Genomic DNA, 27,349 nt, shown 5'->3' with positions numbered 1-27,349 from the left:
GCAGTTACTTGGAGCATGGAAGGCTGGCCCTGCAGTGCAACCTGAACTCTGGCTTCTGCGCCACTGGTTGGTTTCCAGTCCTGCCCTCGTGGGCAGCCACATTTTGCACCGCTGTAGCTAATTGGCTGCTATGCAAGGCACGCAGCTTCATAAGCTGCCAGTTCATAAATACTGGCTTTTGTATAGCCTAATTCAGCCTTCCTTTTAATCTCCTTTCATAGAAAGTAATCTTAGGCAATATAGGGTGCAAGAGCTGAACTCCTCTTAGCCATTTGCATAAAAATCAAGATCAGTAGTGCCACTTAAGTAATTTTTATATGGAAATTACTCTGGTTAATATTGTCTGTGTTTGGCTTTTGTCTGTCCAAATTTATGATGAAGAGCCTCTGATGTCTCAAGATAACTTAGTCCTAGGGACGTCTCCATGGAAACAGGATCTTTGTTTTCTGAAATTTTGTATCCTCTCCCTCTGCTTGTTCCTCCCCACCTGGAGTCAGATTCTGATTGTTGCAGCACACTTGTTCCCACAACATGTATCGTAGGCAGTTTCATATACAAAAGATTTTTGACTGTAAATTAGGAAAAGACTAGCAGCAAAATAAAACAGATTTTCAGAGAACAGAAATCCTGTGTCTCTGCAAGTTGTCGTTAAAGATGAGTAACAGGCAGAACACAGGGTATGAGACAACGTGTGAAGCTTACAGAAGAATAATTGCTTCTATTAAAAATGTTTTAAGTTTTCCCTGACTACTTTATGGAAAAAAAATCTGTGCAAACAAGGACAAGTTTCAGTTCTTTTTCCCTTTCTGTCACAGTGAGCTGATCATAGCTATGTGTCTGGTGACTTCATGATGAATTGTAATCTGTGATATAAAATACTTGGAACTGCTAACTGAAATCCAGGCCAGCTAAGTAATGATGAACAATTTTTACCTTATTGGTATTCAGCTGATTTTCTGCAGTGAGCTGATGAAATTTCTCATAGTTGTCTCTTAATAGAAACAAAAAAAAAATGCTATTAATTGGATCTGCTGTTAGTATTTGCAACAAAAATGCCAACCTTAGAAATTGAGCTCCGTACGCAGATCAGGTATGAGGTATGAGGTTTCTGTCAGTTCGTCCTGATCCTTGTACAATGTTCCTTTCTGATGTACCAGCTAGGAAAGTGCATACATTACCGATGTTAGGTTTCCAAGAAAGAAGAAAACTCCATCCTGTTCTAACATACTGTGTATGTTTTTGATGATTGCTCTGTATATTTTTGATGATTGCTGTATTATGCAGTGATGATTCATGCTGTAGTCTAAATGTACAATTCCTGCCCTTATAATGAGACAACATTTTATTTATTTCCTGTTATTTGTTAATACTGCATTTGAAATTGTTATCTGAGGTGGGATTAAGGGTTTTACTCCCCTTCACTAAAATCTCTCAAGTAACTTAGCCTATTGTATGCTGTTTCCCGTTGGTTCAGGCCAGAGGCATTCATGTTGAAACATAAGAATTTCATAGCAGAGGAATGCTCTGCCAAAGCTCGGGTGTCTAGAAAGCTTTTCCCTCAAGCTTTAGTTGCAGTCTCCTGCTGTCTGCTAAACTCTTCCAGCAGATTGAAACAGCAGGTAGTGCTGGTTATGCTATGTACTTAAGAGCATTTTAAATTAGCACGTTTTATTTACCATTGTGCTTCTTTAGTTGCTAGCTATTTGGGTAGGTTGGAGCAGATGGGAGGCCATAAGCACCTTGCTGAATTCTCATGGTGTCAGTTGCACTGAGGTGGTGATGGTGCATGGTCCTACTGAGGTGGTGACTGTTCAGTCAGCCTCTGCCTTCGGTGAATAAAGCAATCAGAAGGAACAGGCCATCAGAACGAACAGTGTCGGCAGTTTGGGCGGGTTGAGAGGTGGCCCTGTGGTTCAGGGTGCCGGGAGGAGGCAGCTGAATTCTCTCAGGAGAGTGCTACTTCTTTGCTTGGCTGTGATGGGTGAAATACAGAGTATCTGGAAGGTGCGAGTGGAAGGCAGAGAGCTAGCCAGTGGTGCTCCTGGTGTGGACATACCGCCGAAGTTCTGGGACCTACTGACTCAGTATCCCTTAGAGGCATAGTCTATGATGGAGGATGAGAGAAGAAGCAACACTTACACTGGTAGTGCCACTAAAGAAATGCTCTTTAAACAACAGTATTGCTTAATTTGTTCCTAAATAAGCAGTTCTGCATAGGTGCCCCACTTTCCCTAATAGGTTTAAATCGTTAAACTGTTTCTTAGATAATAGAAGCTTCACATACACAAATCGTGGAAGCAGATCCAAGAGCAGCATGAGTGACCTGACTACCAGACATAGTGTCAGTGTAAACTGATCACCAAGATTTGGGATTGCAAGTAACCAGTCATATACACCCATACCTAGAGACACATACCCCTTCTCCCCCTGATGTTGACAGAACCTTAGTGTAAGGATGAAAGGTGGTGATTTTCCTATTAAGTATAAAGCAGGGATGGTCTGTTCGGATTGGATAAGTGCATCCATTTTCCTTGTGCTTTAGCAAGGAAGGCTGGAATAACTGAAGGGGGTTGGGGTACAGGATTTGTAGACTCACTGTTGTGATTCTTCCTCTATACAGAGTATTGGGGACACTGGGGATACTTGAACTTGGCTTGGTAATCCAGGCAGTATTGTCATTTGGCATGTTTAGTTAAAATTTATTTTCTAAGACTCTGGGGGTGGAAGGGATGAGCCTGCTAATAAGTTAGTATTCCTATAAGAGATCTTTGAATGAAAAATATATACCCGTGAGGCAGGGTTAACACATGTGATGTATTATTCAAGTTGGTTTTTATTAAAAAAGTAATAAATTGCTGTCTTATCCTCTTCTAGATTGTTTACTAAACGAAGAGAATTTCTCAGTGAGGTGCCCCAAGCACAAGGTAAGAATCCTCTCCTGGATTAGACCTGTAATTTGCTGCCCTCTTCTGGTATCTAAATGTGGATTACTAATTTTATACCTAGGTAATATCGGTAGTCAGAGATGGTTTTAGATGAATTCTTCTGTGATGTGTGCTTGTGGTATATTCTGGGGACAAACATCGACTTGAGAAGAATGCAGAGAGTTTAAGAAGATAGATTAAGTTTTTTCCCTAGTTGTTCAGTTGTTCTTTAGAAAGCCCGGCTTCATTTCCTGTCTTCCGTGATAGAATCAGTACATCACTCACTGTTTCTGTTTGAGTGCTACACTGAAACTGGCATTGGTTTTCTCATTGATTTACTGAGGATGCAAGGAGTGAGAAAAATGGCTTTTGAAACGATGAACGTTTTCAAAATGTTTTGAAACATTTAAACGATGACATGAACCTGAAACACCTTGTTCTAGTCTAGTGGTAGTAAGACTGAGTACTACTACTCAGCCTTCGGTGTATCTATTTAGTTGTTCTGTATATCTTTGACGGTTCAGAAGACCCATCATAGTTTTCAGTTGTTGGTGACAGATTCAGCATGCTACTTCTGCCTAGGGTCTGGGCATCCTTAACTGAATGTCCCTGGAGCCTGTAAACATAATGGTGCTAAGAGCTGGACTGCTGTTGCTCTGTCTGTATGGAAAGAGGAGGCAAGGCAGACAGTATATACTCTTTTATACACATAAGCAATGTGATATAGTGCTGGGAATACCCCTCTCAGCCCAAAAGGGAGGATGCATCTCTGGGAGGCTGTGGATACCAGTCTACCAGTCTGAAATGCTCAGAAGTATCCAGAAAAATTACTGTTCTTGTGGCCAGTTGGATACAACAGGAATTGTGTAAGACTGTGGATGGCTTATGCTGGAAAGTAAATGATAATAGGGAAGAATTGTGTTGCTTTCTAACAGGGATTAGTCTCCATTTAGTCCTTGTCTGCAGATCTCTTCTCTGCCTAGAATTAGACTGACATCTGGTGGTCTTTTGTCTTCACAGATTATCTTTAATCTGTCTTTTGTAAACATGCAAGAATTAGTCTCATGTTCCTTTCTGGATGTTCTGCCACAATATGATGTATTTATACACATGTTTTTAAAATGCGCTGGAAGATTCTGGGGACATTCAGGCAGTTATCCAGAACTGGCCTACTTTTCATCATACAAAAGAAAATAAATTGTTATGCACAATTGTGGAATAATGTTGAAAATGTACAGCAAGCTTAAATCAATGCATTAATGCTACACAAATCTGCAGATCTTGCCAAACAAAAATGTGAAGGATGAGCTCCCCTTACTGTGGAATGCAACTAAGTGCCATCCTCTGCCCAGCTTTGGATACTTGACTAAAGAGAATAGGAAGGTTACGTCTTTGAAGACTGTTTTATGTTTGCTGCCCGTTGCCTGAAGTATTGGAAAACATAGCGTTAACGCTTTTCATAGCTGGCTTGGGTCACTGCTCCTGTATATGAGTAGTTGCAGTGATGAGGCTCAAACCATGAAAGGAAACCATTTTACAGAATCCAGCCTCCCAAAGAAGATACTGAGCAGGCACATTGATTTCTAAAGTAATCCTGGAGGGTGGGAAGAGGAAAACTGCCACTTAAGTTGATAAAGGTATTTCGTGAAGCAATAAAAATTTGAATTTTATTCAAAACTATGCCACTGCAGATAATTTTCTGTGTTGCATCGAAAATGGAAGTTCAGTACCAGCAGCCTTTCTTTGACACTGAAGTTTGTTGGCTTTTGCTTAGTAAAGACGTGAATAATTTGTTTGAAGTCAAGCAGAGTTTTCTGTGCTTGGCTATGACTTTGCCCTTGCCCTGTGGCTCAGTGATCATTACGAGTTTGTTACAAATCCTTCTGCAGGGCAGAATATAGGATTACCCTGCTCCTTCCGTTGTAGTGGCTGGGAAGGGGAGTTCCAGCCAGTTGCAAGGCAGGAACAGAAGGGTTGAAAACCATTGCTCCAGAATGACTGCAGAACAAATTGCATCAATTTTTTGCATGATATGAACATGAGCAATTGAGAGGAAGAAGGACTTTAGATTAGACCATTTAAAACTACGCTTGTAGGTAACACCAATTTAACGTTAGTAGCTAATTAGCAACTGTCTAATACCTCATTCTTCTGTTCTGTAGTTAATGGGTGGAAGAACTAACTTTATAAATTCGCTAACACTGAGTAAGTCCCCCAGTATATTACCTCTCACCCTTTTCCAGTCTATCCCTCACATCAGTAAATACACCTCATCATAGTAAGTGCCTCCTGGAGAGCAAAGGTGTGTCTTGCCTCATTAACTGTGCTTGACACTTCAGGCATAAGCAAGCTAAGCCCAGAGGGACTGGTTATGCCTTTCCCTGTGCTCCCCAGTGAGCTTTCCCATTTCCTTCTGTCAGCATTGATGCTTCAACCATCCATGTCCTGAATGTGCTACTTTAGCAAAATAGCAGCTTTTATCACAGGGAAAACGCTGTCTGAAAAGTAATCATCTTTTGAAGGGTTAGCTTCCTCTCGCAGATCCAACTAGCTGTGTGTCTGCAGCGCAGCAAGTGCTGTTGCAACAGAACTGTTGAGGATGCTGAGGCACGGAGGAGGATATATAGGGGAACGGGATACCTTGCCTTTTGGTGGCACTGCAGCCTTAGATTGTCTTAAGCCATCTATGGGGCAATTTTAAGTGATTTTTCTCAGCTTTCTACCTTTTTATGTTAAATTCTGTGTTTCTTAAAATTAACCAGGCTTTCATATCCCAAACTCTTTACTTTTGCAGAATTGCTTGCTTTTGTCACAGGGAAAACTCTGTCTGAAAAATCTGTATCTGGTTCCAGTACTGACTTCTCTCTCTCTCTCTCTCTCTCTCTCTCTCTCCCTCTCTCTCCCTCTCACTTTCTGTATGTTCACTTTCCCTACCCCTGTCTTCCTTTTCTCCCTCATTTTCTTTTTCCTCCTCCTTTTGGCTTGCTGGTTCGTCAGCCCCTCCTTCCTTGCTCTCTTCCCTCCTTGCAGAACAAGATGGTGAAAGGCAGCCTCAGCACAGAGCAGTCGGAGCGGGGGTGAGGGGGGAAGTGTACTCCTGGGAATGGAAATAAAAGCAAGCACAGGTGAGTTGGGGAGAGTTTCCAGTTTCCACCTGCCTTCTTCTGTGTGGCTCCTTACCTCCAGTGCCTTCGCCATTTCTATAGGAAATCAAGGTGCTCTTGTGTACGTTCAGAAAATTGGTAATAAGTGTTTCTGGTTTTTCCCCTGCGACCATTCTGTTCAGGCTAGTGACCTCACTTTTTTGTATTTCACAGCATTTCCTTCAGTTTAGCAGTGAAAGGCAAACCTTGTTAGCTGTTGCAACTGCCTGATTACTGTCTCAGCTAAACCAGTGGCAGAAATCTCCTTTCATATTCCCATGATCATGTCCATAAGGATCAGAAGGATTTTTTCCCCAAGTCTCAGAGTAGTTAATAGTAAGCTTCTGTATAAATAAATAAATAAATAAATTCATCACAGTATCTTAAATTTTCTATGTAGGGAAGAATTAATAATACTGATGTGTTCAAGATTATTGTAATCTTGATTCCCCTGTTTTGTGGAAATGTAAATACAGGTGTAACCAAGTTAATCTTATCAGGAGCCCATTACTTTTTTCAGACCAGCATTTTCCACTATTTTGCAGACAGACATGGGTGATGGAAGGTGGAAGTATACAGGTGGCCACAGTTTCTTAAGTTTGTAATGTTTACTCTGGTCCCTCCCCTCCCCTCACTCTGCATCCAGAGTGTGCTGTAGTTGCTGTAAGTCAGCAGGGTTGTGGAGAGCAGCAGTTGTGCTCTTGTGCCCCAGCTCCCTTGCTGCTGTTCCTTACTGCCTCCTCCGTTGTCTAGTCCCAGCATTCATACAGCCATGTGTGAACTTGGGGAATTCAGTTTGTCTGAAATTACATTTTGTCGTGTTAGCATCCAAGTTGGGTCGTTTTCCTAATGTGGTTCCCTTTGTGGCTGAGCAAATATCCTAGCACAAGGAGGGAGTTAGCATCCAGGGAATGGAATGAGGTTGGGATTTCTTAATTTCCACCAAGTGCATTGTCATTTGATGGCAACAGGGACATGTAAATGAAGTAAGTTTTTGGTTTCGTATTAATACTTGTTAGCAGCCTTTCCTGGAAACTGCAGCCCAGGAAGGTCTCATGCCTTCATTTCACTGCTTAGTTGCATTTCTTACTCAAGCTAGTTGCTTCTCTATCTTTTTCTTGCAGTCATGCAAGTGAAGTTGCTCTTTCATGTCTATTCCCTGAGCTGATGATAACAATCCCCTTCCCTAACTGCTGTTCCCTTACTTCCCAGGCACCCTCCCTTACCTTAAAATCTTACCTGTTTCTCAAGTTAAGTAATTGTGAAGTATTTTTAATGGTGTTCTTTGTGAAGGATGAGAGATTAATCAGAAAATTTTGGGGTTTATTGCAGTATTAGAAGATAGGTAGTGTTTCATATGAATACTTTTTTGTATTTAGTAGATAATAGTAGACTGCTGACTTGATTTAGCTCTGCTGTGTTCTGTGATTTTTCATTTTTAACAGCATTCTTTCTTGGCTTTGGAGTGTTGTTAAAACAGTTACCATGCAAACAGTATCTAAAGTTCATTATTTGAGTAACTTTTTCCTTCCATGGTAAAGGTCATTGGGGTTCTTTCAAGCTTTTCTCTTTTCCTGAAAGTGTAAAAGCCAATATAATTTATAACGTTAAAACAGATTTAGTCTCACAGGCAAGGCATCTGTTACAACTGTTTAACACTAGAGAAATCTCAATGATGATTTTTTGGGCCATTTCTTTAAGGCACTGATGAACATTATCCCAGAGACCTTTACACAGCTTTGTTTCCTGCATAATTTTCTAGTGCTAACTCTTTTTTTTTAGATATGTGTCACAGGAATGTATTGGCTTAAGACCTTGCAGGCTGTGGAACCTCTGCACCATGATCACTGTGTGCTCTAGACATGTCTCTAAGGCATAATTTCTTTCCAAATCCACTTCTGTCTCAAGTAGTTCTTATCTGAAGGTCCAGATTATTTAGACTCCCCCTGCTTTTGATGCTGAAAGTGCCTTGAAAATCAGGTTCTCCAACCTGACCTTGCGTCTGAAAATAACTATGCAAACCTAAAAGATCCAATTACCTAAAAAAATGAATTAGCAAAATAATTAAATGCTGTATTACTGTGGTATTTAAAGAGGTTTAGAGGAATTCTGTAGCAATCCTGGTAGTACAGGAGCTTCCCTTCTGCTGGACTTGGTGTAAGGTAGAATGGGCACTCAGCTTTTAAACTATAGGGCTGCTTTAGTCCTGGTTCACTCCTAGGCCTAGCAAGTTAAGAAGAAATCCTGCATGTTGGATAACATCCAGGCGAGTCAGTGTATTCTGTCTCTGTTGCTTCTGTCTCTGAGCCAGTTGCCTCTAGAACATTTGGATCAAATCCAGATCTGGAGAGTGACTGTGAGAGTGAGTCTGGTGCTCTGGATCTTGTCCAGGAACGGGGAAGGACTCTCCCTGTGCGTTGAGCCTGTTTCCTCCCTGAGCCAGTGCCTAATGCTCTGGACCAGTTCCAGGCATGGGCTAGCTGCAGTTGTACAGGAGCCAGAGACAGCAACACAGCCTTGACACTCCTTCAGCGAGGGCGCACAATTGCACAGTAATGAATACCACAAAGGTCAGCTGCCTGAACTCTCTAGGAAGCTCCCTCCTTTCCTCTCTAGCTGTATCTCCATGGCTTACCCTTCTGTTTTTCATATGTGCTCGCCTGACTTTTTCTTCGCTCTTAGCCTGGCACCCCTGTACGAGGGGATATTTGCAGCCAAGAGGTAGGCTTGCTGGGATGTAATCTAATTGGTGTGCTGATAATCAGAACAGCATTGACTTCTGTATCACACTTAGTTAGGGTTCCTGGAGTTTAATTGCCAGCTATGAATGAACATGGGTGTTACTTTGTTCCCAGGCACACCTCTAGTGCCATCAACTGCTTTCCATATGCGTCGCTTATGTTGCAAGCTTTTTTCCTTTTCCCGAGCTCACTAGTTGGTGGGGAGGGATTTATTTAAGTTATATCAAAGTAAGTAACCTTACTAAATAAACAAATTGCTTCTGGGCTCACTTGTGTTTTGGGAGAAGGGAAGAAAGGAATATATTATTTCAAGCTTTGCTTTGTCAGCTGTGCAGATTAAGGATGAGAACTGTAGCTAACAGAAATGAAATTTCAACTTTGTCTGCAGGTCCTCATTTGAACTGAGCCTCCACCAACTTAGCAAAGTCCTGAAGTTCATTTTCTCACTTCAGAGAATTTCTGGACAGGGAGAACGAGCATGCCAAGCACTTGGATGTTTCCACATTTGTCTTGAAAGACATCACAGGCTTAGTCCTTCCATAAACTGTTGCCACCACCATAATCTGGCAACGGAAAGAATTATTACCCACTCTCCAATTAGTTTAACTGCAGCTTTACCTTTAGCTTGGGAAACCTAGCCATTTCCCAGATTTGGTTCCTGTAGCTGGACTCCTATAGTTTTGATACTACATATTCACTGAAAACTACTGTTGGATGGTAGCGTGGTCACCTGTATGAAAATACTTGGGTCCAGTCCCAGAAGGGGCAGTGTAGTATGCCAGAAGCCGTCATAGCATTTGACTGTGCTTGGCCTCTGTTTCCACTTTTCATAGTCAAGATGAGGAGCAAACATTAGGTGAACGAGCTCCTTTCTGGCTGCTCAAGGTAGGTCTTTCTGGAAGAGTGGCATGCCATTGTCGTGGCACAGATTGTCCTGTCATCCTGGACCTTTTCTGTACCTGGACTTAATTTCTGCTGGTTGTTAAACTAATACTTTTTATCATGTGGATTTGCTTTTATGAGCTGCGCACCATTATGCTTCGATCCATTTTCAGTCCACAAAACTAAAGAGTTCTTGGTGTTACTGCTGTGGTAGGCTGATGAGTGGGGTTTGTGAAGCCTGGGGCGGAGCACGTTCGCAGATGGAGGGAAGGAACCATTCCAATATCACTGTTTCACTTTGTTTTTCAGGTTAGGCTGTTGAGATAAAAAGCGGTGGACATTCATGACTGAATGGAATCTCTCCCACTGTGCAGCCATGCCCCCTCTCGACGTGCCTGCCAATGCCAGCACTTCCTTCATAAATTCTTACATCACACTCAAGACTGATGACATCACAGAATCTGACCAAGGAGTCTGAACCAGCTGTTTCCATGGACACAATCTCCATAGTGACAGTGGGAAGGGGAGGGGGAAAAAGGAAACAGGTGGGGGGAATTAAAGAGGGAGGGATAAATATATATATATATATAAAGATCTATTTTTTAGTCTTGAAAGACTTTGTTTTAAATGAAAGGTGCGCTATATCCCTTTTGATGCTTTTGATTAAAATTAACAAAACCCCATATAAATTTAAAAAGAAAAATGTAGCTAAAGTAAATACTAAATCCAAAATCAAAGCAAGGCTTGTGGAGCCTAACATTTTGTGGGGAAGAATAGGGGAACTGGAAGTACTCCAGACTCCCCTTCCACTTGCTTCCTTTCTCACAACATCCAAGGAAGTTTAATTTTAAAAGTCAAAAAAATCATGATAAATTGTTTGTAAGGTGTGGGAGGAAGGCTTGGATGGTTGCAGGTGATGGGGTGTCAGTACTTGTGTATGCAGGGTATGAAGGTTATTTTGGTTTTGAGAGACCCTATATTAATAGTGGAAGTCTGAGAAACATCTGAAGACTCTTAGGTTATGAGACTCATGAAGTAAGAGGTAGTTGCTGCTTGCTAGACCCTGTACACCTTTTTCATGTGGGAACACCTGTACCACACGGGAAGAAGGAGTATTTGCCTGTTGTGACAACAACATGCACCCCCAAATCATTCCAAGAAGCTGCCTTCAGTTTTGAAGGCAGGTGAGAGGAAGGTACGGTTTACCTGCCAGGTGGGGGAACTGGAAGGGAAGTCTGAATGCTGATGGAGGCAATATATCTTCAAACTGATCAGGAAAATCCACTTAGCCCTTTTTTTTTTTTATTTTATGTTTTGCTTTTCCTAAGGGAGGAGGAGGGAATGTCAGTGTAACAGCCTACATTATGTGGTTATTTGGGGTGGTGGGTTTTTTTTTTGTAAATTATGTAATTTTAAAACATTTGGGTTTAAGGAACAACAACAACAAAAAAAACCCCATAATTTTTTCTTGTTAAGGCCTTAAGAAAGGGGTTAGTGCATCTTTCAGGGGTCACTCTGCCATGGGAATAAAAATAGCTGTTTCACAAACAGTTTTATATAAAAAAAGCTTAAAAAAACCAAAAAAACTAATAAACTTCATTTTAACCTTGTCTCCTTTTGTTTTGTGCGAACTTGATTTGTTTAAAGGACAGAGAGACAGTACTATCTGCTGCTTTTTGGTTTCTTTGCCTTCATCAGTTCTGTCTTCAGTGACGACCTTCTGAACTGGCCCAGCAAGAGGAAGACCACAAAAGCTTTTAAAATTTAAAGCTTAGGATTTATTTGATGTTCAGAGATAACAAGCCAATAACTGGATGAATTTTCTGTTCATGTGAGCTGGTGATATTTCACCAGGTCACCGACTTCTTTCACTCATAGGGTGGTAGCATATCCTAGCGATATCAAACAGCGTGGTGTTTACTGGGAAGTCACTAGAGATAGGGATCTAACCAGCATGACTTGGATAAAAAACCGGGGTTGATATTGTGGGGAGGGAAGAACTATTTTAAAAAGTTATGTACTGGATGCTTGCTCAACTACTCACATTCTGGAGTATTCAGCACATAAAGAATAAATTCTATGATAGCTCATATTAAGATATCTATTTTAACTCTATTTTTAAAAGATTGATTTAAAGATTTGGGAGATAATTTGGCAGTTATTTATTTCTAGAAGTTGCTACTCTCACTGATAAGTATTTGGAAAGAAAGAGCAGTCTCCTGCTTACTCCTTTCCCAGTAGCAGCTACTGAAGTTAGTATGTCCTTCTACATTAAGAAATAGACCTGTTGTGATAAATGTCACTAATGTGTCCTGAATTGGTGCTGAAAATATTTAACTGCTGGTGTAGTCAGAAAAAAATAATTTTTAGCATAGTTAATGTGATTGAGTAAATGACTTCTTTTCAACTGAATAAAAATTGTTTTTTTTTTTCCTAGTGTCTGTTCTATTCTACCTGTTCTGGAAAAAAAAAAAAAAAAAACCCAAAAAAAAGGGAGTTACTGTTACTGCATTGATTTATGTTGATGAGGAATCAACTTTGTAATACTACAACAGCAGAGGACCATGTGGTGAAACTGCTAAACTTGATACTTCTGGCTCTTCACGGTGCTGTCACGCAGCGGAGGCAGAAGGTTTTGGGGTGCCTGGGAGGGAGTCTTGGAGGCTATCCTTGTTGGGTGCTCGTGGCAATTGTTGTGGAGATTGAATAGCTCCTCATGCACCACGGTTGGAAGGTAGAGGGAGCCACATAGAGTAAATGAATGGTACCACACTTGACTTCAATAGAAATACTTCTCGGTGGGGAGTGCCTGAGACCCTTCAGATCAGCTGCTGCTCAGCCTCTTGTCAGCGCTGTTGGTGGAGGTAAGGGGTGTGCTGTCTCATAGAGAGAGCCTTGGAGTGGGTCATCTTTGTTGGTTGTCTTTACAGAAGCCAGAGCTACCACAGTTCTCTAAAACCAAGCCAGGAGGAATCTAAACCAATGGGTAATGGTTTCCTGGGAGAACCTGGAAACGATCCAGAGCAGCCATAAAATCCAGTTGGAAATAAAAATTTCTGTTGGCTCAGAAGATACAAAGTGCCTGAGTGGATTCTGAAAGCCATACAAAATGTTCACCAGCTCCATCCTGCAAAAGCAGTTAACAGCTTGATATGGATACCCAAACTTGAAAGAAAGAAAAGGTTTGGAAATTGTGGCTGATTTAGAATTTGGAGTAGAAATGACCCGCAGTAGAACATTAAAACACAGAGATTGTGTAAAGAACAAAATGAGCATCCTGCCAGCCAATTGGGAATTAGCTGTTTGGATGAGGAATGAACTAATGAGAGTTTGGTCTGACTCCCATCAGAATCTGCGAAAGGAAGGAGACTGACATCAGTTTGCTGGGAGACATTGATGTGATGGTTTAACACCGTTTCCAAAGTGTGTGGTTGCCATTTAAAAAGGAAACTCCAGCCTCAGTGAATCAATGCTGCGAACAAGGTGAAAGAAAAAGGTGATGCAAACTGATGATGTGTAACACTACTGAAATAAAAAAAAGTTAAGGGCGTCAGGGCAGAGCATCTGCAAAAGAATGTTCTTCATCTAGTTCATGGAGTCCAGCTGATAGCAAGCTAAAAGAAACACGGTTTTGGTGGGACATTCTTCTTAAAAGAAAAGCATTTGTCAAGATACTGGCAACTAAATCACAGCTCTGGTAATTTGACTGTTTAATGTGCAGTTATGAACTGTAATGTACATAAAAACATATCAGAGGGGAAATGAATACCTTTAAACTGGTACAGTTACAGGGAGAATATTTTGGGGCTGTAAACTTTCTAAATTCCCGTGCTAATAACAGTGTTGTTGCATGAGGAATTACCTATGCCATCTTGAGTGCAGTGGTTGTCCTGGACATGGTAGAAATAATTCATAGAGGGACACAGAATCGGTTTCTCTGAGCTAGTCCCTGGCTTATTGGAATGACTGGAAGAAGCAATCTTCTGTCTAAAAACGTAGAAAATTGAATTTACATATCAGGCCTATGGAAGTGGAACAGTCTGGATGGTTGAGGATGAATAAATCATTGGTCTGGATTTTTGATTTTGTGATTAAAAGTTGCATGAAAAAGAACAAAAGTCAGGTAATCCAGGTTCAGTTACAGGTCTAGAAAACAGATGAGGCAAATATTTTGTGGCTCTACTGACTTTCCTTTGAGAACCTGGAAGTGTAGTTAGTTTTGGGTTAGAAAACTTGTGAAACAGGATGAGGTTCTTGTTTGGCTGATGGAATAGTTCTAACAAACATGTTTGGTTGGGTTTTTTGTTTTTTATGTAAGAGCTACTGCACTATAGTGTGAGTCAGAATTTAGTCAATAAAGGGCAAAAGTAATTACTAGAAAATTGTGGGAGACCAGTAACTCTTCCGTATTTTGTCTATGGCATTGCTGCATGTAAAAGAGTTTGGTTAATGTACATCACTGAAAAATCATCTCCATATGGATACCCTGCACTGTCAGCTCCAAAACTGACCTGTGCTATTCAGCTAGAAATTGCTATGTAAAGCTGTAAAGGAAAGAATGAGATTTTCCTTACAGTATGAAGGTTGGTGAAATAGTTGCTATCATTATCTCTATACATGAGTGTTTAGTTTTTTGCTCTGCCTGTACTTTCAGTTGGATCCAAGAGGTTTGCTCTCTCTCATCCAGCTGAAAAGTGAACAGGGTGCTGCTTACAGAGTTTTTTGTAGGATTTAATTTCTGAAGTGGGGCTCGTTCTAGTTAGTACCTCTACAGAAGGGAGCCTGTATTGGAGGGAAAGCATTGCTTGTTTGCCGGCTTCTTTCATGGGGCTTTATTGAGAGTCAAGATTGCTTCGCTTTCCTTCTTGTAGAGGTTTCTTGTAATTTATTGCTTAACTCAGTTTTAATGCTATGGTTTCAGGTTTTTGAGCTTACCTGGCTAGATTTAGAAGTGCTTATATTTCTTAGCAGCCCGAGAGAGTTATCTCCCATCCAAATAATTTGAAAAAGTACTCTTTTAGCTCATAGCAAACCTCCTGTGACGGAAATATTCTACTCTAGCTCTGGATCAGGATTTGGACTGTTTGTGTACTCTTCCATATGGTAAAACCTGCATGCACATACTACTGAACGTGAGCATACCCAGGTCATCTGCAAATACTACCTGCATTAGATCAGTGGCTTTTGGGTTGTAGCTAGACCTGCTAGCAACAAAACTTGGAGTCCACAGTGAGTTTAGAGGTCAGTGTTCCCTGGCTTTAAGGTATATCGTGACAATGATTTTCTGAGTTTTACTGAAGTTATTTACATTCAATGTCCCACCTTGTACTTGAGTCACAACAACCCCATGCAATACTACAGGCTTGGGGAAGAGTGGCTGGAGAGCTGCCTGGCAGAAAAGGACCTGGGGGTGCTGGCTGACAGCCGGCTGAACGTGAGCCAGCAGTGTGCCCAGGTGGCCGAGAAAGCCAGTAGCATCCTGGCTTGTATCCGAAACAGTGTGGCCAGCAGGACAAGGAAAGTGATTGTCCCCCTGTACTCTGTGCTGGTGAGGCCACACCTCAAATAGTTCAGTTTTGGGGCCTCTCACTACAAGAAAGACATTGAGGTGCTGGAGCGTGACCAGAGAAGTGCAACGAAGCTGGTGAAGGGTCTAGAGAACAAGCCTTGTGAGGAGCAGCTGAGGGAACTGGTATTTAGCCTGGAGAAAAGGAGGCTCAGGGGAGACCTTGCTGCTCTCTACAGCTGCCTGAAAGGAGGCTGTAGGCAGGTGGGGGCCAGTGTCTTCTCCCAGATAACAAGTGATAGGATGAGAGGAAATGGCCCCAAGTTGCACCAGGGGAGGTTTAGTTTGGGTATTTGGAAAAATGTCTTCACTGAAAGGGTCGTCGGGCATTGGCTGACTTCAAGCTGGAAGTGTTAGGGACATGGTTTGGTGGTGGACTTGGCAGTCCTGGGTTAAAGGTTGGACTTGATGATCTTAAAGTTCCATTCCAACCTAAATGATTCAATGATTCTAAGATCTTTCAGTTCGGAGCAGCAAAAAATCAGCAGAGAAATTTTCAGGGAAGGAGCTGGGAGGTGCTCTGCATTTACACTGAAGGTAAGTATAGTGTTGTAAAGATAAGCGTGTTGTATAGTGAGAGTCCCATGAGCTGAAGCTGATTCGTCAAAGAAGTGTCGAGACATCTAATGGTTTATTAAAAAGGAAAAGTTTTTAATTGGGACTTCCACTTGAGTTCCTGCACCTGAGCTGTGTTTCCCTTTCAGAAGAGAGATGGAATCATTAGATTCTTAAAAATTGTAGATTGGTTTGAAGACATTATTTTTGGCCACTGTTGGAATTACCATGAGTAGATGCTCAACCTGGATTATGGGGCATAACAGTATCTGCTTATTTTCACGCACTTGTTTCATCAACTGGTGTCAGAGTACCTTACAAGTAAGACAGATTTCATGGTTCCCATTTGTAGCTGGAAGAAATACCAAAAAGACGACAAAGTATTGCTCAGTGTTGCATGATGAAATTAGGAATGGCCACATGGAAATGGATCTTAAAGAGGCAAGAAAGGACTATGTATATAAGCAGGAGAAAGACTGTGATTTAATGTAACACTTTGGGGTTTTGTAATATCTTTGCTGCTTTGCAAACCAAGATGAGGAGGTCACTGTATAAAATGGATGTTGCAGTCTGTTCAGCTGTTGTCCTGCTGTGGCGAAAACTTCTGAGGAGGAATCGCTACCTGTACAGGTGATAGATGGTGAAACTATAAAGTGACCATTTGGAAATGAAAACAACGAGCTGCACTCTACAAGAAAATAAGCAAAGCCAGTGAAACACTGCTGATGAAAACATTTCCAGCAACCAAAAGTGGAGGCCATACAGAATGGACCGATTTTGCAGACTCTAAGCAGATTTCCAGGGTTGTATTCAATTCTGCTCTAAGTATGAAGCATTCTTGGCTTCACAGGACAGAAAAATGTGCTGGGAGAAGAAACAGTTTCCAGAGCCGTGAGAAGGAAGTGGGCATTTGCAGCCTTAAAGAGGGCATTGATGGCTGCAGTCATCATGGACTACTTCAGCCACACAACTCATTTTTATTAAAAACAGCAGCATGTTGCCACAGGAACACAAAAGACTTAGAAAAGATGCTGTTACAGCAGAAATGTAAGCATTCCTTATGACAAATGTGAAAGACAGGCTTAGCAAACATCGAGTTTGTGTTTTGTTGCTTCAGGGGAAGAGGGAAAGAAGGTGCATCTTTTGTACCATGCAGAAGATGAACAAATTAGAAGCAGAAAACACTAATCTCAATCCCTAATAACTGCCAACAGTGACTGTAGACTGCCAGTAACTGGGACAAATTCTGTTCTGCAGTGTGGCCCACTGGCCTCAGACACTGCCCGTCACCCACATTTGATGGATTCACCCCTGAGCTGAGGGTCAGCACTGCAGCTTTATAGTCCAAAGTGGCTCTTGAAAATAAGGAGAGGTGTGAAAACATTTTACAAGTGGCCTAATTGTGTGAAAAAGCCATGGAGAAATAACAGGTCAGTAGAAGTCACTGAGGGTTTGTTCTTGGGGCTCCTTGTAGGGAATGCTAAGACATGAAAGGAAGAGACCTGAGACCACTGGAAAGGCACTTGAAGGCGTGAAGTCCTCATTGCTGGAGGTGGCTTTCCTGCTGACGTTTTCTGTGTGAAGTTGCGCGTGTGTGCGTTTTAGAAGAGCAGTGTACGTAGGTTATCATACCAAACTCATTCTGTACCATTTATTAGAGTACACAGCAACAGGCCCTGAAATCTCTTCAACATAGAACAGCCTTTGTGCACCCAAATGGTTGTTCCAAACAGAGGATAGTCTCTGTTGTGCTTTAAAAGGGAATGCTGGCCAGGTCACCTGGGTTTATTGTTCCCTCTTCAAAGCACATATACTTCATTTTCTGCCTCCAGTCAATAGCAAACCACAGAAACGAACACAAAGGCTGATGTTCATTTTCTAGGTTTTCATTTGAGCTAGTTAAAAAAGCTGCTACAGTCAGGAAGACACCCAAAGTCTGTGCAACCTGCATTTACCATTTCTGCAGAGAGAGATTTGCCCCTTATTTTTAGCATTTATTGGAGTTACTTGGACTTTGAGAGTAGCTGATCAAAAACCTAAACGGCTCTTCCGAGTCTGCAGCCAAGTGTTCAGTGAGGGGTCTGATGGAACTTTCCTTTCATGTCCTTTACAATGCAAGAGAAAGGACCAGTCTGGGGCTTGTCTGAACAGCCTTTTCATCTGGCTATTTGCAACAGCCCTCTGACCTACCTTTTTCTTCACTAGGTGCTTTAAGGATATACTGATTTGCAGTGTGGAAGAATACGTGTACTTATGTTTTTGATTTTTAAGCATATACATATGTCTGGAAATATGAGTATAAGGGTTCAGTAGCTGAGAAAAAAAATGGTTCTGTTTATTGACCAGGTTGCATGACATCGGGTGGGAGCCATAAAACCCACAGCTAAGGTCCGTCATGAGTTCATGGGGTACTTCAGCAACTTAAATGTCACAATTCAGAGTCTCCCACAAGGCCTGTGCCACTGTGCCTCTGCACACACAAACAGGCAGTGTTCATGAAAGAATAAAATCCTTGCAGTCAGCAGGCTTTGTACCTTCAGACCACAACTTTCTAAGTGTCTATCCTTGAAATAAGCTTCTAACAGCAACATAACATGGTAACTTATGTTGGAGAACTGCTAACTGTGGTATTTCCCGTTTGTTTTAATTTCTGCCTCAACTGACAGCGAGTGTTTGAGCTTGGTTGCTACTGCTGGCTGTGCAGCTTGAGCTGTTGTAACTTCCAGAGCAGACAACTATCCCTAGTCACTCTGAAAAGCCTTGTGGCGCTACAATTCAAAAAGCACCTGAGAGTTCATAACGGGTGTGAACAGGTCGAGACATTTTCATCCTCATTTCCATTGGTGACAGGAGTCTTTGTAAGACTCTATCATCACGGTTCTCCATGTTTTACATTACTTTTCAGGTAACCTGTGTATTGCATGTCTCTGTTGCTTGCAGGTAACTCATCATGGTTTTCTTAATTCATCTTGGAGTCACTCAAGGGTTGTGTTTTGGAGTTGTAGCCCAAAGGAATTGGGATGCAGGAGCTCACATTTCCCAGCCCTCCCTCTCACCCTGAAGTGTGACCAAGGGCATCTGTTGCTGGTCTCTGTTCCTCAGACAGCACAGAAAGCTCCAGCCCTCCAGGCTCACCGAGAGGTTACTCCCCTGGTATCTGGTGGCTATTTCAGTGCTGTATCACTTCAGCAACTTCTCCAGTTGGGTTTTTGGCCTATCACATGTCCCCATCATGCAGGCAAGCTGGAAGTCCAGAAATTCTGCCTTTTTCTCTCTCTCTGTCTCTCTGGGTTTTTTTTGTTTGGATGGTGGGTTTGGGGGTTGTTGGGTTTTTTTGGTGTTAAATAGAATCAGTAGATTTATTCCAGACTTCTTCAGCTTTGCTTTTTTCTTTTCCAAAACTGAGGAAATCTTCTCCATTGTTCACAAGGGTATATACCTGCTCTAGTTCAAGAGTTAAATGAGAATTCAAATAATTTCTCTGATCAGGAATCCTGGTCTAGCAACCATAACTATTACAAAAAGGACACGTGAACTTTTCACCTGTCATCCATGTTCATGTTTTAAAGCTACCTGAAAGTCCTGTTACAGAACAGACTGGAAGGGACCTCTGGAGGTGTCTGGTCCAACCTCCTGGAGCCTCAGAATTATGCCAGGTTGCTCGAAAACCTTCAAGGCGGAGACTCCCCACCATCTCTGGGCCCCCCTTCCTGTGCTGAGCCATTCTGGAGCAGCAATTCCTGCTGCTGCAGCTTGTGACTTGTCTTCTATCCTCCCACTGTGCAGCTTGGGGCATTGTGGCAGCAGTGGGTGGTTATTCTGGACCACGTTCCTGCGGGGAACTGTGCCGTGATCCCTCCCTGCACAGCCAGGAGGAAAGGGGAGTGTGGACCACTGCCTGCGTGAAGCTTTTGGGAAGTAGTTACCAGAGCCTTCATCTTCAGAGCCTTACTTCTTGTAATTGAAAAATCTTTCTAATTGAAACACACTGCTTGTTCCCCACTTGCTTTTTCTCTGCTTTCTAGCAAACCTGATGTTTGTGTTGATACTCTGGAGACTAGAGGTCTTCAGCCTGACTTCAGTCACTCCTAGCCTACTTGAGGGAAGCGGGTTGGCTAGCACAGACACTCCTCGGGCTGATGAACCATCTCAACCTTGCACAGAAACCACAGGTCCACCTCACCTAACTCTTTGTGGTGCAGAATTCACCCTGGCCTGTTGGGTGTGAAGGAGTTCACCTTTCCTTCTTACCATTCTGACCTCTCTCCGCACCCTTCTCTGCCTGCTTGGTCACCTGTCGACCCTGGAAGGGCTGCTGCCTCCCTGCCCACCCCCTGGCCCAGGGCTGCGCTTGGGTACCAGCCGTGAGGGCTCTCTGGTGCTGCCACCGTAAGGCTCCCTGAATTCACATTCCAACAAAACCCATGCACAAATGAAGCTGGGGGGCAGAGGGTGAGGAGCTGGGCACTGGCCGAAGGCCATCTGTAGCAGCTCGAGGATGGCATAAAGGGGTTACCCTGCCCTCGCTGAGCCCTGCAGCTGCTCCACTGGCTGTCATGGAAAAATACAGGGGGGTTTCAGCCAAGACCTTTGCATGCGCCTCTTGGTTTTGCAGGCTAATAAGAAGCCACCCTTTCTAATCTGCAGGGCAGAGCTGGAGCAGATGAGGCAGAAGGTTAAAGGTTCTCTCTCAGAGGAGATTTTTACAGCACCCATTTCTGGCAGGGATGGGCGCAGAGGCAGGTGGCAGCACTGCTGCCTGTCTGCTGCCCCCAGACTGGGCTGCACCCAAAGCTCAGGGCGAGGTGCTTGTTTTCATGGACTTTCAGCAACAAACAAGAGGTGCAAATGAGTTTGTACATTGGATTTGCACTCTGACTGCCTTTCAGTGGCAAAATTTGTTGTTCATTGACTTCTTGTGCGATCTGCAGCCTTTCCATCCCTGTTGTGCTCCCAGCTGAAAACTCCTGTGCTGTGTGACGCTGAGAGCAGGCACTGCTGGCCTGAGGGTTTGAAGCTGCTTCCCTAGAGCAACCAGCCAGGTTGCAGACAGCACGGTCAGCAGCAGCTCTCACCCTCACACCAGAAACGGCAGAACACAGCTGGCCGGGGTTGGCAGCTTTTTCCCTTCCCCCTGTTCCCTCCAGGCACCAAGAGTAGTACGGTGTGCTTGTACAGACCCACGTGGACTCTGTTTGCAGGGGTGCACTTGGGTGGTGGGATCCATATGCCACGAAGCTGTCATCACAGGAGCTGCCCCCTTCACGATCAAATCTATAACACTTGCACAGGAAAACAGGTAATGTTAGAAACAGTTGTTGAATTTTTAATCCCGAGTATGCAAAAATTAGGCCTTAGTTCAAAACAGAGTGAAGACAAATCAAAAAGCTTTGGACTTTCAAATAGGCAATACAGAGTATAAAGTAATTAAGAATATGTTTTAGGCCTTTCCCACTTTCTAGATATGAACCAGTATGTCTTATCCTGGAGTAACACTAGTCAGAAGGGAGCTGCAGAAAAGCATTAACGCACCTGCATAGTACCTGTATTCAGTACGTAGGAGGACTAAGGTTTGTCATCGCCATACACAGCATGGCTTTCCAATTTTCAAAGTTTTTGGTTTTTTAAGTAACCCAACATTTTTAAAATGTTATTACCACAAAAACCTTCTTTTTTCCTGGCTAGCTCAGCCCTGCACATTGCTGGTGCTCAGCGATGCCTTGCTGTGAGCTGCAAGGCTACACAGCTGTGCCCGGTGGACCTGGGGGGCAGCAGGTTTAGGAAGCTGCTGTTCTTCTGCAGGTGGGGAGGTCATTTATTGAGGATCTCAGAGTTCTGCCATCAGGAGGAGGCGAGGAGGGTCAGTCCAATGGAGGCCCCAAAGCCTCCCATGTCATATCTCTCCCACTCATGACCTGCAGCATGGCAGCCTCGTGTCTGTAAGCATCCATTCAGTCTTTTTGGACAGCTTAAAAAACACAGAGAAAATACTTCCAGTTTTCCTTGCAGTTGCCCACTCTGGTCCTTCCTCCTTGCCATGGAAAGATCACTGCTTATGGATACCTCCTGAGTGAAAGAGTGTGGGTATTTTTGTTGATGCAATTTTTGTTAACACAAACCCACAACTACATAGCTGTAGAAAATATAAAAATGAACACAGAAAAATAAGCCTTTATGTGTGGTTGCTATGAGAATGTAGCAACTGCTCTTGACAAAAGTAACCTACAGATAACTTGGGATGGAGTACCAAAGGTAACCAACTAGCTAAACACTCCACAAGATCTTGCCTGCATTTCCATCATTTCTAATTTCTGCTTCATTCCATATGCTCCCACTGTTATTAATCAAACTGTGAGCATGACTGAGCCAATGTTTCAAACCAAAACAGTTATTTGTGGGTTTCCTAATCATAAAAAAATAAAATTTACATTCTGATTTTCAATGCACATTCGAATTTTCAAAGCATAAACTATCATTAGGAGCATCATGCAGAAATCAAACATAAACAACCTGTTTCACTGTCATGGTGACACACAACAATCTTATGTTTACAGCAGGCTGATAAAAACTTCTAAATGCTGATTTGTATTCAAGCCATTGTTTATACTGACAGAAAAAGTGCAGATAAACCCATGAAAATTTGCTAATGAGAGCTTGACACTGCGTTATTCATGAAAATAGCAAAATAATAAACTCTGTACTCTTAACAACAAGCATCCTATGCTCTCACAAACGATTAACAGAGGTTTTAGATCATCAAAATTGTATGTTTGAGTATTTTCATGTTAAGTGGATTAATAATCATTTGGGCAAAAAGTGCTGGGACAAATGCACATTTCATTTTTGCTGTGAAAGTTATTTATAGTTTCCTAATAGAATCATTGTAAGTTCTTCTGCTCATCTGCTGCTGCCTTAATGGACTGCCGAACAAAGGGCAGAATTCAGGAGATCATGAATTGCTTGACAGAACAATCATCAATTTTTACCCAGTGAGCAGCAGTCGCATTTTCTTCTGCAGTTAAGCCTGGCCTGCCAGTACACGTGCCTTTGCCTGCGACAGTCTGCTCTCCAAATCATGCTGTCTTTTCCATCGCTTCCCTTCTCTCCTTGGATTTCTTTATCAGTCATGATTTTTTCTCTCTCTTATCATTAAGTCCTGCCCCTTGAAGCTCCTCAGGTGCCTGAGAGTAAGACAGGAGTGTTGAGATTGTTAGGATTTGTACTGTTTGTTAGTGAGCAAAGTCAGAGGTGTCTTTTTGTTTTTGCAGATTGCCAGGAGAAGCCACCTGATTTTTAGTGGTTGGAGGAGGACCCACCAGCAGCCTGCTGTCAGCCTGTTGCAGGTATGGACAACTCTCCACTTGGGACCCGCCATGGGGTGCCAGCTGGGCTCACGTTGCTTTTACTGTGGCAGTGGGAACCACATCCCCAACACTGTCCCTGCCATGCAACTCAGATGCCTATGACATGCCCGACCTGCAGGTACTTCCCACTGCCTGCGAGGTGCCCACCCACCCGCACAGCAGCAGATGTCTGTACTTGGTGCTATCTAAGGTTAATAAATAGCTATAGTAAACATCCAAGTGCATGCAAATGTGCTGAGCCTGTGTTTGCTGTCCTTAAAACCAGGAAAAAATTGCAGCGTTGCTTCTGCCTGTGACTTTTTCGCTAGTGCCTTGGGGGGGGCGTTGGTCTTGCACCCCTTGCACCGGCAGTCTGAGCCTAGACTGGCAAGCGACTGGGCTCAGTTTGCTCAGGCATTTCCTTGTGTTTGATGTCCTGCGTTTTAGTTCCCCTGCAGTTCAGTCTTAGTTTAAGTCCTGGGGAGCAGATACCTGCTGCCGTCCCTTTACAGAGACCAGCGCAGCAGGGCCCCAGACTAGGTACAGCTCTGCTGTTTCTGTAGGATCCTCTGCATCTACCAGACCCGGCCTAAGGCAAACACACAAGAGAACCGTGTCTGAGAGCCTAATGTCTGCACACCTTATCATGCGGTGACAGGCCGGCTAACACAAGCTTCTCTATACAAAACAGCTGTGCAAATGTGGCAGCACAAAGGAAGAAAAGGGGTTCTGAGCTGAGCAACAGCACGTGTTCACGATGTTGAAAGCAGCTGTTTAACTTAAATGAGGCAGGAGCTAACAGCATGCACCAAAATAACCGCTGTGGTATTGCTCCGAGCACACACTTACATGGATGCAGTAGATAATGCGCCACTTTACCAGAACAAGAATATTTTTACTCTCACCATTGGAGCAATCACAGCCACCAAGCCAGGAGGAAAGTAATGTGAACAGAGATAGTTGCTCCTACCTTTATTGACTCCAAGGAAATTGTAATAGCAAGTATGTTTTATAAGTAATGCCTCTCTTCATCTCTTCTTTCTGACATGTGCTGAGCACACAGTTCTGAATGCTTTCCTGGGAAGCCAGGGATGTTCAGGAGCCATCAGAAACAAGCTAATAAGCTTGGAGTGAAAAAAGAGAGAATTATCATTGAAATCTGGAATCTGACTTACGTACTAGGAGACAGCATCACCCCAGGTTATTCTGTCTGCTCCTGAGTGCCGTAAGCACAAGAGAAAAAAGCAATTCTCCTTTTAGTCAGATTAACTTCCCTTTTTACCTAGATTCATAAATAACTGAATTGAGAACCTAACTATGACAAAACAGCATCCCCAGCTGTCCTTCCAATACACGGAAGCAGCAGCAAAATGCTCACTGTGAAATACTCCCTCTGCCAGAAGGAAAAGATCAGTTAGATGTTTCCTGGAAAAAGAGCGAGTCTTCAAATTAATTTTTTGTCTTTTTTTTTAACCTCTACTCTGAGATCTTTGGCAACCCTCTTCTTTGCTTTGTAATAATTATGGTATCAGTGCTCATTAATGTACTTTGCACTTAGATTTGTAGATGCTTTCTCACAGCTGGGTAAACAGCCCCATTAAACACATTTTACAAGCGAGGAAATTGAGCTTGCAGCTAGCTGAGTGCTTGCCTTTAACTCACAGGGCAAATCAATGGCAGAAACTAAACCAAGACGCTTTTGTCTGTTTGGCTTCCAAACTCTGGATTTAATCACCTCATTATTTTCAAAGGTGTCCCACTGATCTCACACTTCAGGAAAGCAAGATGAGTTTCCCCATATGGACATAAATGCATCTCTTACAGGGAAAAAAAACAACCAAACAAGCCCCAGGATTTTAGCCAGTACCTCCGTCCAAAATTCCCCTGGATGCTCTCATTACAGCAAAGAAAAACCCCATGGTATCAGTACTAAACCAAAAATGAAAAGAGAAGTAATATATTCACAGCTCTTGAGAAGCTTAGAGAACAGGAAACCAAAACCAGCAGCTGAGACACATCAACAGCCTATGTATCGGGGGCGTAAGCCATATTTTTCTGACAGTTTCACAGGAGAGTGTGAGTCAAGGCAACTGCTGCCAGTCATTTTCTGAACGAGCAGGCATCTTCCCAGAGCTTGGCCACATCACAGAAGCTTAACAGTATCTTCAGGAGGCATTTTAGACCAGTGCTGGTACCATTACCCATGAGAAACAGCACTTTGATTTGCTACCTCCCTGCGCTGGGGTTAGAAATGGCACGTGCTGAGTGAGCTCTGTTTAGCTAACTCAGTTCAAAGTAACAGTGGGAACACTGTGGCCTGAGGAGTTAAGGCCTGTAGGAAAATCTGAACTTAAATTCAGTGATTAAAACCAAACCAGCTTGTTTTGATTTCTGCTTTAACCCCAGTTAACATGACCAGGATACTGGGGTTAGGGTCCATAACTACCATGGTCTAGCCCCTCGCTGAACTGGTGAAACCCTTACTGGGCAGTGTTATGTGTATGTGTGAGCTCAGTACAGTCAAAATCAAGTCAAAAGAAAGCCATTCTGCTCTTATTTCAATTTTTCAGCTTGCCCTTACTGTCTGAGGCTTGTCTGTGGGTAACTTCATCTCAGCGGCTGCTTTGTTCATCCGGATGCCGACGCCTGCAGTGACTACACAGCTCATATTGCCAGGATGGTCACAGTGGTCACTAGAGCCTGGCTCCTCGACACCTTGCAGCACCAGCGTAAAGTGGCCTCTCCGGTGTGAAAGACGGGGCCCAAGACCCCCGTTGCTTTTGGTATCGAGTTCAGAGTTGTGCTTTTTAAGTGCAAGGGACCTGTATGGGGATGGGACAAGATGGGATGGGACAGGATGGCTGAAAGAAGCAAAGTCTGACTAACACTCACTTTTTTGTGTCATAGGTGAGCTGCTGTAATTGATACAGGGAAAAGGGTAGGAAGCCACGGGGATTTTAAAGAAGAAAAGCCTGGAGAACAGATTTCTTTGCAATGTGGGAAGGCTGGCAGTAAGTCATAGTAACAGTAACTACGAAAGACTTGGCTATTTCAGTTCTGCTGACTGCTTTATTATGAACAAGCTGTTAGCACAGTCCATCTTAAGGCTGTAGAAGTACTTCCAATGTACAAAACCCCATCTGAAGGCCAAAAAAGTCACAGTGAACTGGCTGAGACTAAAATCTCCCGAGCTGGGGTTGTGCCTCAGGCTAAATTTGTTTGGGAACATTCAGCCAAAATTTTTTTAATCCCTTCTAATGGCTGACATTGTTCTTAGAAACCCATTGTTTATCTGACCTTCTCCTAACCCGTTAGAAAAATTTCTGGCGATATTTTCCTTTCTCCGTTTAATGCTTTGAAGCATTGCACGCGAAATTTGGCAGCAGGCAGCTTTCTGTTAGGAAGACACATTGCACCAGCTCTCTAAAACTGTGCTCAAACTTGGCTGCATTACAAGCACTTGAAAACTCAGTTTGCATGTGCTTGATAGAGTTCTCAGTTTTTAAGCTAAAATGCCCCAGAGACGTCTGAGCAGAGCAGGTGGTGGTTATTGCTGGCGGCTGGAGGCTGGCAAGGGTGAATGACAAGTGCGAAGCTGGTCTCGTCTGTGCTCCCCTTGCTCCCTTCCAGCACTGAAACAGTCAGGAGAGGCCATCCAAGTGAAGGCAAAACAGGCAAAAGATGGATGGTGGGCTGAAAAAAGGAGGTGGAGGAAGGACCAAAAAATTCTGGGACTGGGTGGGAGATGATGTTTTCTGGGCTCAGAAAAGGTCACCAAGGAGGAAAGGTTTCTGGGGTCTTTACCAGCCCCAGCTCTGCCGTAGCCTGGGAGAGGGACAGCCAGGGAACAAGAGCAACAGGCTTCACACTGACCATTTGTGCTGTTCCAAGAGGCTTTGCTCCTCCAGAATGAAACGTTGCTGAGGTTTGGATCCACAGTGTTACAGGGAAAGCAGTCAGCCTGCTGGGATTTGAATGAAAAACTTCTAAAAGCTCAACAAGATATTCACGTTATGTGACCAGTGCTTCCTGGCTGGCTCCAGTATTGAAGCACAAAGGGAGAGGAGGAAAAGGGTTTATTTGGCCATTGAAAGATTTTCACGGCACCTCTGCAAAGGACTGAGTGTGTGGTGCTGGGTAATTACTGAATCAGAAGTTTTCATACACAGGCAGTAATCTGTGACCTTTATGTCTG

The 27,349-nt window shown here is 43.1% G+C and overlaps 1 protein-coding gene across 14 annotated transcripts in view; it reads left to right on the top strand.

Moving 5' to 3' along the window:
• TCF20 (transcription factor 20) overlaps positions 1-11,300 on the top strand; it is a 150,168-nt gene extending 138,868 nt beyond the window's left edge. For 10 of the 14 annotated variants that reach the window (XM_055712854.1, XM_055712855.1, XM_055712856.1 and 7 more), the window contains 2 exons: positions 2,875-2,924; positions 5,922-6,048. In XM_055712854.1, the coding sequence (XP_055568829.1) occupies positions 2,875-2,924; positions 5,922-6,005 (134 nt within the window). In that variant the 3' untranslated portion in view covers positions 6,006-6,048. Of the gene's footprint in view, positions 1-2,874; positions 2,925-5,921; positions 6,050-9,999 lie in introns of those variants that run through there. The other 4 variants (XM_055712861.1, XM_055712862.1, XM_055712853.1 and 1 more) reach the window with 4 other exon arrangements.
• The last annotated feature ends 16,049 nt before the right edge of the window (positions 11,301-27,349 follow it).

This window comes from Falco cherrug, chromosome 5 (genome assembly GCF_023634085.1).
Source record: "Falco cherrug isolate bFalChe1 chromosome 5, bFalChe1.pri, whole genome shotgun sequence".
Classification (NCBI taxonomy): domain Eukaryota; kingdom Metazoa; phylum Chordata; class Aves; order Falconiformes; family Falconidae; genus Falco; species Falco cherrug.
Note: the sequence above shows the minus strand (reverse complement) of the source record. Positions and strands in the feature narration are given on the sequence as shown.